This window comes from Ischnura elegans, chromosome 2 (assembly GCF_921293095.1).
Source record: "Ischnura elegans chromosome 2, ioIscEleg1.1, whole genome shotgun sequence".
Lineage (NCBI taxonomy): Eukaryota > Metazoa > Arthropoda > Insecta > Odonata > Coenagrionidae > Ischnura > Ischnura elegans.
In genome coordinates this window covers 136,335,954-136,352,117 of record NC_060247.1, presented here as the reverse complement: position 1 = coordinate 136,352,117, position 16,164 = coordinate 136,335,954, and the positions used below count along the sequence as shown (strand labels likewise).

The following is a 16,164-nucleotide window of genomic DNA, read 5'->3' as shown; positions in this document are numbered from 1 at the left end:
GTTCCCACAATACGCTGGACGAATCCTAATTTCTTGAGGGGTCTGCCGCAAATATTCCTTATATGTGTTCCCCACGAGAGGGTCGAGGTTATCGTATCTCGCAGGTACTTCACTTCGTCTGTTGCCTTTATGCTACCTACCAGGGAAACAAGAGTCCCCATGGCGAAGGAAATGAGTGAACGACCCACTCTCGGCGCGGGGCGAAACTAAATCCTCACGCGACCGGAAGTTGATGACCGCTCCCCTCCCACCGATATCGCGGCAGACACCCAGACGCGGCCAGCCTATCGGAAGGAGGGAGGAGGGAGATTATGGGTGGGGGGTTGGAATGGGAATTGAGCCGAATCGAAGATCGGATCTAGTGAGAGTGAAATGCTACCAGACACGCCGCCCAGATGGCAGCAGGTGTGGGGGGTGGGCGTTCCCATGGGGAGTGGGTTATCACTTCCTATTCGCGTTATTTACGTCTCGATTACGTGGTCTTGTCTGGTGAGAGTGTTGATGATAGGTGAAACAACAACCGGATCTATTAGTGTATTAAACGCATGAAATAAATAATGAATAAAGGCCAGAATGAATTCACGCCATAAGATTGATAATACACTGCGAAAATTCCGCAAGGAAAAACATCATTCGCCTTGACCGGAATTCGAACTCGGATCCCCTTATTCCCGATCGAGTACTTTGGCCAGTTAATTTATTTTCTTGTGGAAATGCAATGTGAAAATTTGTGGGCCATACCGGACAAGGCAATGAATGTGGATTAGGTATACCAGAGAGTTACTTACTAATGAAATACATAATTAGATACTGTAATCGACCTATTTCTATTAAATAATCCCAAACCAATAGAATTTTCATGTTAAAAAATTCGAGATGGAGAATGGTCTTATTTTTTGAAAATATCATTTCTCAGGTCATTAGTCACTGGAAGTACAAGAAATATATGGCTATATTATGTAGATTCATGTAATATATACGACTTAAAAACGGCCAAAATCGGTCGAGAAACGTTCAGGCCAGCGCAAAAATTGCTCCCTATCACAGGCAAAAACATTTTATCAGGGAAATGATTGCCAATGGAAATTTCAATTACAAATTAGCGGCGTAAAAATGTAATAGACAGCTTAGCCTGCAGTTACATCACTATACCGGTCTACCTTTCAGCTAATGAGTTCCATTAAAGTAGGATTAAAAAGGAACCCCAATTTTAAACAAACACAAATTTTATTGCCGAAGTACAGTGCCGAAGACAAATTATTTGAACATTTACTGCTTATACTTGATAAGAATTATTGATATGATTCTTTATGGTTGGAGAAGTACCTCAATTTCAAAGATCTTTTATTAAACGTGAGGAGGAGAACGTGAGAAATCATTAGTGGAAGCATTCGAGATGCGGTGCAACCGGAGAATGATGAATGGATTGACAAAGGAACTAGAGAGGAAGTGCTAAGAAGAAGTCTACTAAAAACCTTGGGGGGACATAAAACACCTCATACTTGGGACGACTTATCTGGCCACATTATGGGGCATTATGGCCTAATGAAAGTAGTCGATTAGGAACAGATGGAAGGGAAGAAGGGCAAGAGACGAATGAATTACATGGGACAGCTTACAAAGGATGTAAAACAGGAGAAATACGTAAAGCGGATAGGAGATCGGAATGGAGAGAATCGTCAAACAAATTTTACGATTGATAACTTGTGATGTGTGATGATAATCAGTGGCGGTTTTATGGGGGGGGGTCAAGGGGGCTATAGCCCCCCCGTGGGTATCCAATTCACACTAGATAGAACTGTAATTTTGTTCGGACCCCCGCTACTGCTGGGAGGTCTCTACTTAGCCCCCCCTTGTCCCTATCCTGGATCCGCCACTGATGATAAGGAGGAAAACATTAACCTAGAGTTCATTTGTTTCGGGTCCCGCAATACATTCCACTGAATGTTCGGTGGAATATATTCCGGGATTTACTGACAGACTCTTACACTACAGCAAATATTCCAGGCAGCGACGTGAATCGTTGAAAAAAAATGAGCGACTCTCAATTGATGCGAAACATTTCCAGACGGTGAAATAAATGCAAAAATAGTTCTCATGTTTCGCAACGGATGACTTTTTGTTACCGCACCAAAGTTTCGAAAAACGTCTTGTTTAAAATCATTAGGAAGTGTTGCCCCTGCTTAGGATTCACCCTGGAGTTTTTTAAAGCATGTGCCACAAGATTGCGTACCCTGATAGAGTAAGAACATCACGTCCAGATGATGACAAACATACTGCTTCCTACGTTGCACAAAACATCGACCGGTGTACATAAAAAAGGGTAATACTCCTCATATAGTACCCATTATTACTTGCAATAAAAATATAAACTATGAATTCATTAGTCATGAGATATCACAGGAAGTGAGAATTTTTTCCTAATACAAGGTAAAACCCTCAATTCCCACTATATGTATATGTTCACTGATTAACCGTTTTCGTTAACTTGTGGACCTGAAAACATAGTTTCCCACATAAGCAAAATGAGAGGAAAATTTAAATGTCCAACTGTAAGTAAATAATTTTATAAATAAGAAACTCTGAATGAATAAATTAAAAATTGGATTTCTCAAGATGATGGACCTAGGAGAATAAGGTTTAAAGGTGAGGAGAACTGCTGAAAATGAAGGTTTATTTATATATTTAGCTTCAAAGCTATTTATTTAGCTTTATTTAGCTTCAAAAACAGCATTTTTAAGGCCTTCACTTGGTGGGAACCTAACAAACAACAACGTAATCACAGATTTTAATGAAGACGCATTAGTAATAATAACGTGTCATCCGTATTATTGCTTCTTCATTACGTAAGTAGGTCGCGACAATTCTTCATATTTGCGTCATATTTCCATTTGAACGGTAACTTACCATTCAAAATGAAGTGACACTGTCTACTGCCTTTCTTGTCTACTTCCTTCAGTACGCAAGCAAGACAATGATATGTCTATTTGACGGAATTAATTTACTGCTCAGCGATATTGAAATCCACGTATCAAATCAAAGTAAAAAAATTGAATCAAGACTGTTGAGAGGAGAAAGGTGCCTTTTATTGGCGGAAGTGACGGCGTATGTAGAACGCACGAATCTGCGGAAATAGGTACATGCGTGCACGTAGTGCAACTCACTCACACTCTGTGAACGCGTGCGCGGGGCGGGTCTCTTGAGATTGGATTTATCGACGCATTGACTGTCTATACCCTTTTTTGCTCCACTGTCTGTACTCCGGACAAAAGGTTTCAGCGGGACTCTGCTTTCTCCACAATTTTTTAAAATGTCTCATTAGTCACGACTGGGGTGATCTTAGGGCACGCGGCAATGCTATCTCAACACTTTAGTACACTTGCACTAATACTCCGCGTATTAATGCCTCTTTTTTATAATTACTGATTTTCCATCAGTTGAAGACGTAGCTTTGCGATTGCAAATGCATGGAAGAAATTTCAAGGCCTTCTGTAAGATTTTGTATGAAGAATGGAGAGCACAATAAAAGTGTTTTAATTCTATACATTCATATTTCACAATATTTAATACACAGTTACATACACATTAAATTCTTTGCCAAACATCAATATTAATTTGAATGTGTGTAGTTCACGCGACTTTGCCCACCAGTTGTGTGAACTTCACAGACCAGGTTGAGCTCTACCTAAGTCTAACCCAATCAACCTGCGAATTGAATCACTGAGTCCTTTCTTTCAAGTCAGGGAATATTATACTCTTATATCACTCGCGAGAATTGGTGGTCGGTACAGCAATTTATTAATGAGTAAAAATTGAATATCGGGAGAGTCATATAGGTTCCCTGATTATTTTTTAAGAAAATAATATAAAAGATAAGTTTAAGGGACCTGGAGAAGTTATTAATTTCTTCGAAACCAGTCGCATCCTTCATTTGATGCATGAAAGTGGTCTTGGTGTTGAGTTATGGATTATTTATACTACCATTATGCTAGAAAAATATCCCAGAATAGCGCTTATTGCAAATAAAGCACAATCTTGTTTAAAAATTATAAACGAGTTATTAATATTTTCACGTCATAGTTAGTGCAAATAAAATCTATATCTGTTCATGCTACTTGTAGCGAAAATCACGAAATGAAATGGTTGGATGGTAAAAATAAATCTGATGAATACCTACCTACTGCTTTCAAACTCCTTATGCTGAAAGAAAAAAAAATAGCCATGGAATGGGCATTATGTACAGTTCTTCAATAGCGGTAAGCTATCTTCTGATGTAATTTCAAATGGATTCCTTTGCTCCTAAATTAATATTTCACATCCACCATCAGGCGCTCAAGTCGGTTACTAATGACATTATCAATTAGGATTCTTTTTTACTCGTTTAAACCTTATTTTACATTTATTTTTTATTGAATTATCTTAGATATCACACATACAAGAGTTTTCCGCTGTGCTAGCAGAAAATTCTTCCTTCTAAAAGGATTGGGACACATTTCTATTTGAAATATTTAACTATTAACTGGGCATTAGAATGTAGACAAATGAAATTTTAGCAGGTTATTTAGGCAGCAGGTTATTTACGCTGTTCAGCCTTACATGACTGAACATCGTAAAAAAACCTCCTGAGGTTCATCGCAATGTAAATGTACAAATAACAACTCAATGCTCAATGGATGCATACTTGATTTTGCGAACGATTTTCGAAATCTCAACTCCTAGCCATTAGTGAAGACAAAATTAATTTACTGCACTTTTTATTTAAAACGCCTCCAAGTCTCGCAAGTTTTTAAGGTGCATTAAAAAATAGAAATATAGTGCTATTCAACAAATAATAACTCTAGGTAAAAAAATAATTTCTTAGTCCTTTTATAGCTTCTTAAGGGAATTTTTCCAACATGTATAGTGACTGGACCTTAAAATTTTGATATATTTAAATTAGAGCTAAAAAGGAGGGTCCAAATGCAATTATGCGAAGGTATCGAAGCGACAGATATCCCATAAATTAACCTTTTAATCCAGGAAATGCTAGACAATGATTTTTGGCAAATCGTCAGATAGTTGCTATCGCATCAATCTTCCATCTGCCATCAATTATTTCATCTTGGCAATGAAAACTGGAACTAGAATGAAGCCCATCAAATATTTGGCCTGAAATAATTACAGTGTATGTAAATGTCATGGGAGCGTATATACTCCATGGAAAATGATACAAAATTTAACAGAATTTTTTCTTTAAAAAATATCACAAGAGAAAAGGCTACTTAGCTGCATATTTTACCAAAAATAGGAGTTAACGTTGAATACAAAATGTCCAGCGTGCCATTGTCAGTGGAAGTATAATATAAGAGAGCCACACCATTCAAATTTTATGCAGGCCCTTAGGAAAAGTGGGGGGTCACCGTCCTGGATATCGTACGAAAAATGCATTGGGATATACATCTGGGATATTTTTCAAAACAATACCTGTAAGAATTAAACATATAAGAATTATTTGAAATTGGTCAATTTTAATTTTCAGAAATTTACAGCCATTAAAAACACGGAAAATGGCTAGAAAATTTAAACTCTCTAGTCTCATAATTGTCCAGATTATAGAGGTTTGAAAATTGACTGTTTTCCCCAAGCTCACCAAAATTACTATTTTTGGAATTTTGTAAAAATGGCTGAATGACTTTAAGAAGAACATTCACCCCGAGAATTAAAGTTGGCCAATATGTAAATCATTCTTAAACGTCTACAAAATATAGAGCCGCATTTTTTATCTCTGGCTAGAGCTAACCATTGATGATACAGCCTTCAGCTTTAACTAGCGGTGGTTGGAAGTTCTGGTTTAAATTGAAGTCTGACCTTACTCCAAATATAGCCAGAACTTTCAATAACATCTGGGTAAAGTAAAATCCTGTATAATCCTACGGTTAACGTTTGCCAGAAATTATTAAACCGGCCCATATTGTTTTTTAAAAATATCATAGATGGTGACCCCGCACATCATACATTTAAATTGAATGGCTGAAGAGTTAAAATTAATAACTAATTAAAAATAACCAGTATCTGAATTTGCATGGTTTCCTCCGCACATATTGGAGTATTTTATCGTCCGGCTTACGTGTCACTGCTTCCGGGGAGTACGATGCGATGTCGGATATGCAATATCTTCCTTTTGGATCGCGTTTCCTTGGCGTGGGCTCGCGGGAGTGCACAATGCAAGGGGTTTGCGACCGCAGGACGCGGAAGTTCCCGGGCAGGAAGAAAGGGAATGGAGGAGGGAGGGGTGGCAAAAGGGGTTTTGGCTGGTGAGAGCGACATGGGAGGCCCCTTGGGGGGGTGGGGGGGGAGGGGAGGCTGGAGAAGAAAGAAGAAAGCGGGGAAAGGTCGTCGGGGGTCGGGCAGCAGGATCCGGTGAGGGAGGCTTCGCGGGGGGTGCCGGCCAAGATGCGTGTATATAAGATGGGCGGGACAGCGGTTCAGCATCATCACTCGTCAGCATCCCAATTGTGGAGTAGCAGGACCACGGACTGAGTGACAAGCCACCACGATGAAGCCTTTGGTAAGATAATTTTTTTCATCCATCTTAGAAGCTGTGAATCATATCAAGTACCGTAGAGAAAACGTTACACAGATATTAAACGAATTAGTCTGGTAGTCGATGGAGACTTGGAGGCTGCGCGCTAGGCTTAGACCGCTTTAGAAATTGAGAATATCTATTTCTGAGATCGACTCTCAGAACATCATATTAGAAACGCACTATATTTCCAGGTCCGACGGAAACTATAAATAGAGAGATATATTTTTTCTAACGGATAGGAATGGGAATTCATTATTTTCTCAGAACAATGAACGACTTTGAAAAATACCAGGCGGAACTACTTTAGAGTATTTCCTTTTCATTTTTTTATCGTCTAGTGTTCAAACACTCCTATTGAGGCGGCTTACGGGACAATATGTAGATGTAGGTGAGTTAGCATGGAAGTGACTGGTGCTCATGCATCCAGCTGTTTTTGGTCATTCGAGCTCTCCTCACCCCATCGATTATTTCTATAATACTGAGGAGTTCATCAGGGCGAGACATCAAACTTTTGGGATAAGGGTACACTTTTGAGTGTTGGATGCTTATTTAGGATTACCGTGACTTGAGGACATTATATTAAATAAATACATTCCAAATTACATTTTTTTTGTCTTCCAACTATTTTTTTCGATGCCTGTCATGAATTGATTACTATCTATTACTATAGTTATCCTCTAGCTAAAATAGTAGGTAAAATTGAAGAAAGAAATATTGAAGTTAACTAGTCGCTTCCCTAAGAGTAAAGGTTCTGCATCATAACCTAAGTTTTCTAGATATCAAATACAGATCTTCGTAATCTATATTACTTTTTACTTTCTCTGGTGGGTCCTTTCTCAATAATTATCCTCTTTTTTCCATTAACTAACTGTATTGTAACTAACTTTATTCAGCTCATCGATGCTACTTCTACATTACAATTTAACGGAGCTGAAACACAGGATACTAATGGAGAAGGAGGATCGGGTAGGTGTGCTGGCTGGAGTGCTCGCTTCCCACCCAGCCAGATACTAATTGCCCGATCTGCTTGCTCCGAATCGCTTGAGTGGTCTGTACTTCAAGCACAACATGCCGTCCGTCAGATGGGACGTTAAGCCGTGGTAGCCTATGCGCTTTTCGTTAAGAGCAGGCTAATGCCGAAGCCGCGTTTCTCTCAACCCCTCATCCTCTTACCTTGCCTCATGGCGCAATTGACCTCAGCAGTCGGTCGCCTCCTCCAACTACCATAGCATAGCATTTTAATAATGGAGGCCTTGATTGTAAGTTGCCTGAGATGACAAAAAGCTAGACGACATAGAATATTTTTAAGCATTTATTTGTCAGCTCCAAAATGGAACATTAAATAAACAGACAAACGAAACAAATATTAAATAAATAGAAACGAGGCTTTACAGATTTACGCATGAATATGTTGATGGCTAACTCACGTTTGTGGTTGATTTCAACTATACCACTCTGGTGGAAAGTAAATTAGAAAAAACTACGCGTTCTCAACGGATTGCAACATGTAACCTAGTTGCAACATAAATTAGGCGTTTCAGATATACAGGGTACATATTAACTTTTTTTATCGTTCCCTAAGGGTGGAGAATAGCATAAGTTTTTCATCATATATTTTTGTTTTCTACATTAACTTTGTGAAGAGTTCTCGGGATCGCCACCGGGTTAAGAATTGCATTACTGCCGACGTTTCGATATCCAACTTGGCTATTGCCCTCAGGGCTGTGAACTCCTCACCTCTATTACCTAGTACATGGTGTAGATATTCTAAATTAAATTTTCCTCCTTTTCATCAAGAATTTCTCTACAGCCTAAAGCCATGAGGTATATGTTCAATGTATTGGATTTTATTTTGCCATTATTGATAACCAATATTCATTTATGCGAAAACATCCCGGACTCTTGCATGAGAATTTATATGTAGGAGACTTTATTTGTAAGTTATCTCATTTTTCACCAATCAACTCATTTGAATTTGACTGAGGCCTATTTTCAGACATTTATAAAATCATTTGGATGGGTGGGGGTACGTATCACTCTGTATTGATTCCGACATCCAATTCTGTGGTGGAACATGGTAACCATATCTAACTATGTTTCTATGAATAAATTTCTTAACTTCACGAGTATTTATTAAAAATACGACATAACAAGCACGGTATTAATGACTTGATGAATTTTAGGTGACAAACTGTGTCGGGAATATTATTTATGAGCTAGTTTATTAGCTATTACTAGTTTATTTAGGTTATTGCGATGAGTCCACTGAAGAAGAATTTCCGCACTTATTCGCAGAAGGTATCCAAGTGTGACATGCTGCCAAGCGCACGAAAAAATAAATAGTTGAGAATTTCTTGAATCATAACGGCTGTCTCCAAAAACATCTAAATGCATGGAGATTCTAGTTAGACTCAAAAAGCTTATTTTTTTTAATCACACCCAGTTTTACCGATGGATACCTGAAATTTACTCAAAACTTGACGTTTATATGTATTTGCATGAAAAATATCTATTTTTTGATTTTATGATTATTAATTAATTTATTCACGATACAGCGAGCAAATGCATCGGGACACCGGCGTGGGTTGAATCGTACAAGGTACCAAACAAGCTTAACACTTTACCTTTGGAAATCGGCAATTGACCACTCGTTCATTGGAATAAAATTTCACCAAAGGTCTTTTTAGTACAAGTAATTATCGATTCAATTACAAGTTATCAACGAATATACTACTTTTTCTAAGATAGTACTTGATATTGGCTTAGTATATTAGCTCGCTCACTTCTCCACCGTCTTTGTAATCTCCAAGAACGATCAAAAGTCCACGTCAGTACAAGTGGAACGCGAGGAAACATTCAATCAACGCAATTCCAGAGCATCTCACGTGCACGAGAGGCAAATAGAATGTCGACCTGAGTGCGATTCTTGATTAATCGGATACTGGAACCCTCTCGCTCGCTTCGATCCTTCAGATTCACGGTAGGTGATATGACTGGAGAGGAAATTTCACTTCCTCTGGATGACCCACCCCGCCTCTCATCCAGCAACCCTCGAAGAGCGCTGCATTTTATCTTTCATCAGTCCATTCATCCCTGTGCTGTTTCATTTCTTCATTTTCAAATCGTGAAATAAACTTTAACGTGAAATGTGTGGCATGCATTCAGGCTTTAATTTATACGTTTCATCGATCGAGTAACATATTTACTTCTACGTGAAATATAATTCTAATTCCTAAATATGTTGTAATCCTAATTAAGAAAACCGGATTCCGGTCCATTGACCAGTTTGGTGGAAGTAAAATTTTATCATAATTTCGTTAGTATTTCACTTGCATTGCACCTAAATGTTGACCACAGTGTTATTAGTGGGCGATTTATAAAAAAAAACTCACAGTCGGAGAAACAGGTGTGCAGGAGTACATTTCTCTAGGAAGTGTTAAACCTTTGCCGGAATAAATACCTCGTAACACAGAGCGACACATTGGCACTCAATGACTACATGAGTACTGACTCGTGACTCCATGAAACTTACAGTTTAAGAGCGTTCAAATCTCGATTCAAGTTGTTGCAAAGGTAACATTTTTTAGGAATATACATCAATCTCGTTTACTTGACTACTCCTGTATTCACCGAAGCTAGCAGGAATATGTGTACTTAAGTACTCACATACGTAGTATTGAATCATTCCTGCACCCCTTGAAATGATGGCAACTATTCATTTACTTTTCTCCATTTTAGAGGTTAGCATGTCTGCTGGCAGCGCTGCTCGCCCTATCAGTGGCTGAGGAGGCGGAGAAGGAGCCCAAGAAGCCAGAGAAGCGCGGCATCTTCGGCCTCGGCTACGGGCACGGGGGCGGCGGCTTCGGGGGCGGACACTACTTCGGAGGATATGGGGGCGGACACAGTTTCGGGGGCTACGGAGGTTACGGCCACGGTGGAGGATTCGGATATGGCCATGGAGGAGGGTTCGGCCATGGTCTCTCCTATGGCGGCTACGGTGGGGGTTACGGTGGAGGCTACGGTGACGGCTACGGTGGAGGCTACGGCGGAGGATATGGCCATCACAAGACTATCACCGTGACCAAGGAGGTCCCGGTTCCCGTGCCCCATCCGGTGCCCGTTCCCGTGGTGAAACACGTCGGCGTCCCAGTCCCGCACCCAGTCCCGGTCCCCGTGGAGAAGCCATATCCCGTGCCCGTACCAAAGCCATACCCCGTCCCAGTTGAGAAGCCGTACCCCGTCCCCGTGGAGAAGCCCGTCCCCTACCCCGTGCACGTCCCCGTCAAGGTCCCCGTGCCACACCCCGTCCCTGTGCATGTCCCCAAGCCGGTGGCCGTCCCCGTCCCCAAGCCATATGCAGTGCCCGTGCCGCACCCCGTGCCAGTGCATAAGCCAGTGCCCGTCTATGTTCACGGTCACGGAGGGTACGAGGGAGGCGGCTACGGCGGAGGCGGCTACGGCGGAGGCTACGGCGGCGGCTACGGCGGAGGCTACGGCGGGGGCTACGGCTATGGTGGTGGTCACGGCGGTGGCTATCACGGGTGAGCTGGATGATATCCTTCTTCGAATGTGTTCCTAGGTCAGCATTATCGCTGACCCACGAGTGAGCTGAAGGGAGTCAGGCGTTGAAGTCACCGCCGCGGCGGAAGGGGGACTTCAACGTCCGACTTCCAAGAACACTTGGCCTGGGGTTGCTCAACTGTAGATATCCCCTCGTCCGTCGCTCTTCTATTCTCCTCAGTTACCAGAGATACAAATAAACAGTTACCAGTGCATATGTAGTGGAGTATCTCCTCTTCTATGTCGCAGTAGGCTTGTAAATATGCTGTTAAAACAACTTTTGATGGTAGAGAATAGAACGAAAGTTACCATCATCAATTACACAAGTCCTTAAATATTAGAAAAAAATGTTAAATCAAGTATTATTCACTGCCACTGATTATTGTAAAGTAGCTAGTTCTCTCATTTCGCCTGACTTACAGTGAAATGTATGTCGTTGAAATACAAATGTAAAACACAATAAATGAAAATATACACTAAAAATACTATTGTTTTCCTTATGGCACCATGATTTGACTGTGTCTTCAGAAATAACCACCTTGGCACATAATAAAAAGAATAATTGGTCTTGACGAATGACCTTTATTCTCTTGAGAAGCTATTTTTAAGTGTAAAATTTCCTCTGTTTTACCAAGGTGATGAAACTCTCCGCAAACATAGAGAAAGAAAAACCGATTTATAACAATATAAAATGCTTTCTGAATCACTAATAAAACTGTATTTACACTTTTGGGCAGTTCGGCGTCTCCGCTAGATACATCCTCGCTTGGATCCTGCTGGTGAATGTTTTTTTAAGGTATCATAAAAAGATACCACAGAGATAGTGAATGTTATTCACCGGATATAAAAAACACGGATAAATTGCTTAAATAAAAGTGATTACATCATACTTATTGTCCCTGAAAATGCCTACTTCAGCATGAGGGCGATTCACTCGTCAAAAAACCTGCTTAATGCGTGACATGGTTTTAAAAGTATAATTGGCATAATTTATTTTAATTCTACATTACATTTTACTGCAGAAAAAATAGATCGTATTAAATTTTCCGCTATTTTTCCGATACAATGAAACTCTTCACGAACATAAAGAAAGCAAAACCCATTTATTATAGTACGAAATGATTTCTGAACCGCTATTTAAAATGTATTACCGATTATGGGAAGCGCTGCGCCGAATGAAAGTCTTACTTCCAGGTCGATTCTCCTGAGTATTAAATCCAAATATACTAATCCAAAAGGAGTCAATCGATTTTAATCGATCTAGTTAAGTTTGAATTGGTGAACGAGGTTGAACAACTTTGACGGAAATACTCAGGAATCATACAATCGAACGTAGTTCGCCAGTTTGGGTGATTGAGAAATGAATCTTTGCTAACGTTTTGGAATTTAATGAACTCCATTTTCAGGGCTAAATAGAAAGAATTATGTGAGAGTTTAAGACTTTATTTTTACAAAATTGATGCAATTTTAAGAGGTATAATCCCTATAGAATTTTTAATATGGGTAGATAATTTTAAAATCAGGAGGTTAAGAAGGAAGCATTCAGGAAACGCCATGAACTAGGACATCGGCGCTCCCTTTACTCAGGAGCAGTAAACACTTTGCCGCTCCGCTTCCTCAATGGGTTTTTGATGAGCGCGGCTGAGATTGGCGATAAGGCGGCGGCGTGGGGGCGTAGTGGGCTAGGCCAACGCCTTCGCATCCTCCACAACCCGAGACACCCCACTCTCCATTTCACAATCGGAATCGCTCGGCTGGACAAGGGAGAGCCGGCGGCCGGGATGGAGGGGGTTTCCGCCAATGTGAGGGGAAGGAACCCGTTGAAACCGAAGCACCACAACAACAGGATGGCCGAGAAAGTGCACCGAGACGAGCCGAGATCAGGACCTGGGAATGCTTTACATAACGAGACCTGTATCTAGTCTGGGTCCCTCTCCAATCACTTTCACCACACATTTGATACAAAGCTTGTTCGATCCAATCCTGGATAGTAAATGGCGGACATTTACCATATCTGATATATGCATAAAATTGTATGTGATGTAACGAATGATAAAACTCAAATTACTGTTGACGATGACATATTTGGTAATTTTGACTTCTAATCGATACAATTAATAAATTTGATTTTCACTTGCAATCTATTCCAAAGATCGAGCAATTAATCGTTACATTTTAGTAATCAGAAGTAAAAAACTCAATTTCACGCGCACAGACAGATTGTGTACACTAGGAAACATCTCCGAGAAACGGTATATTAATGGAGTAAACCTGGACCGAAATACATCAAGTCAAACTTTCCGATATGTAATTCAGACTCCTGGTTGACGATGAGCAAATGTGAATCCATTGACCTTGCAACTCAGGCATAGGAAAGTGTATAATGCGCTATGTGCATTTTAATCAAATCATTTAATCAACTTAATCAAGTAGTAATAACATACAAACCAGCACAGTAATTATTATTTGGTGCAATTACATCAAATAATAAATAAAGTGTTTTATTTTAGCTCCTTAAGCAAACATAAATACATTTATTCTACTAGAAATTTAATCCTGAGCTTGAAGTTAGGATAGCTGCAACTGCCTTTTGATGAGTACGCGTGAAATTCAAATTTAAATTTTCACTTTTGATTACTAAACTGCTACGGATACTCGCACTAGCTTTGGAGTGGGTAGCAAGTGAAAATCACACCTATTAAAATGTATCGAATGCAAGAGAAAATGATCAAAGATATCATCATTAACAGTATTTCAATTACTTATACTTCGCTTAACAGAGGCGCAGCTAAGAATTAAGGCTGGGAGGGGGGGGGGGGGTTTAGGTGCAAGTAATATCGAGGTGTGTGGGGGTATGGAATACCCACCAGGATAAGCGGTAGATGCGAGATTAATAAATTGCGGAATTTTAAGATAAACAGTTCAAAATGGTGAGTTTTACGGCTTTCTGAGGGATATTTATTAATCCTTACACTATCCTAGTAGTAATATTAATCCAATGAAGTAAAATGGATCAAACTTAAAATTTCTCTGAGCTCTGGGTTTATCCTCCAAAACCCCCCTCGCTGCGCCACTGTCGCTTAATAACATCACTACTCGCGACGGGTGACCGCAAGGACTCGCAACCAGTCCTCGCGGTCGCCGATCGCGTGTGGAACAGTGGATCAAAGTCGTGTTATGACGCGGGGAGGCAAATGCTTCCACAGGTTAAAATGCCATCGAAGTAAGTGGTATCGAGACACCCGACGCCGGGAAGAAGAAAAAAAAAACAACTGCGTACTTCCAGGAACACGGACGCCTATCCCACCCCTCACGCCCAACAGAGGGAATTGACCACTTTCATGCGCGACGTCTAACGGACGGCTGATTGCGGCGCCCGTTGGATTTTTCCGTGAAAGTATTTCTGTCCGACTTACGCCGCGCCGTACACCCCCCAGCCGATCTCGAACGTGCCACGAGCCGAGCGGCGGAAAAATGAATAATAATCCGCGCTCGTTTCCTGCAATTCTCTTGTTGGTTAAATATGTGAAACGGCCGAGTCGGAAGTGTCTTGGAGCATAGAAGTGTAGGACGTCGTCTTGCATGGGAAAGTGTTGTGATGTGGTGCCCAGTCCGGGGGTCTGGCGTGGCATGGGATCGCATTAGAAAGCCCGGCGCCAATTGGAAGGGATAGAACAATTACTGCAATGTCCTTTTGAAAATGAACAAAGGGAGTCTTATCGATGCGATTCTGCTAGATAGCAAGACGATAGATGTGCGTAATATGTGTTGTTGTGACACGAAGTGGTCTTCCTTAGTATACTGCAGCTCTCCATTGTGCTTTATCCCTGGATAGTTCTTTTACATTCCTGGATAGAAACATTCTAATTGAAAACGAAGACAAAGCCGAGAGATGGAAGGAATACCTGGAGAAATTATACAACGGGAGCAAACTTAGCTCAAAAGTTCTCGAAGAGGAAAGTGAAGTTGAAAAGGATGACATTGGAGCAAGCATCTTAAGATCGGAATTTGACGCTGCAGTAAGAGACATGCGAAAGAATATGGCCCCAGGAATAGATGAGATTCCAGCAGAGTTAATAAAAAACGCAGGAGAAAAGGTCTTAACTCAACTGTATAAAACTATCTGCGATATGTACTCAACAGGAGATTTACCTAGTGACTTCGAGAAGAACATTATCATTCCCATACCCAAAAAAAAAACTGAGAAGTGCGAAGAATTTAGGACCATAAGCCTGACGACACATGCGTCGAAGATTCTGACAAGAATCATTTACAGGAGAATTAAACGAAGAGCAGAAGAATTCCTGGATGAGGACCAATTCGGATTTAGGAAAAGCAGGGGCACAAGGGAAGCAATTTTGGCTCTTAGGATGATCATAGAGAAGAGAATGGAGAAAAACAAACCAACCTTCATAGCATTTGTCGATTTAGAGAAGGCCTTTGATAACGTGGAATGGAATTCAATGCTTAGAATTTTGAAAGAAATCGGCGTACTCTACAATGATCGTAGAATTATTCATAGTTTGTATAAAAACCAAGTAGCTGTGATCAAATGTGGACCAAACGGTGCAGAATAAGAAAAGGGGTGAGACAAGGTTATGCGCTTTCCCCTTTAATTTTTAATGTTTACATAGAGAAAGCCATCAACGAAATCAAGCAGAAAGCTTCGGGTGTCAATATCCACGGAGAAAAAATTAGTATGCTGCGATTTGCTGACGACATAGCAGTCATTGCCGAGACAGAGAAGGTTTTGAAAAAGACGTTGACAAACATGGAAAGGACAATGGCCAGATATCAGCTGAAAATCAACAAAAAGAAGACTAAGATATTAGTTTGCAGTAAAAGAGAGGAGGCTAAAACAAACATCAACCTAGGAAAGCATAAGCTTGAAGAGGTGAACGAGTTCTCTTACCTGGGAAGCCGAATTACCAGCGATGGACGGAGCAAGAAAGAAATACACAGTAGAATAGCGCAGGCGAAGAGGGCTTTCTACAAAAAGAAGAATCTTCTTACAGCTGAAAATACCAGCATAGAAGTAA

At 40.5% G+C, this 16,164-nt stretch overlaps 1 protein-coding gene across 1 annotated transcript; it reads left to right on the top strand.

The window, feature by feature from the left end:
* Nucleotides 1-6,479: 6,479 nt before the first annotated feature.
* LOC124154665 (annexin B11-like) lies at nucleotides 6,480-11,611 on the top strand. The gene is made up of 2 exons (XM_046528527.1): nucleotides 6,480-6,547; nucleotides 10,304-11,611. Exons 1-2 carry the CDS (start codon nucleotides 6,536-6,538, stop codon nucleotides 11,108-11,110), a joined length of 819 nt encoding a protein of 272 aa, XP_046384483.1. The 5' UTR covers nucleotides 6,480-6,535; the 3' UTR covers nucleotides 11,111-11,611.
* Nucleotides 11,612-16,164: the final 4,553 nt, after the last annotated feature.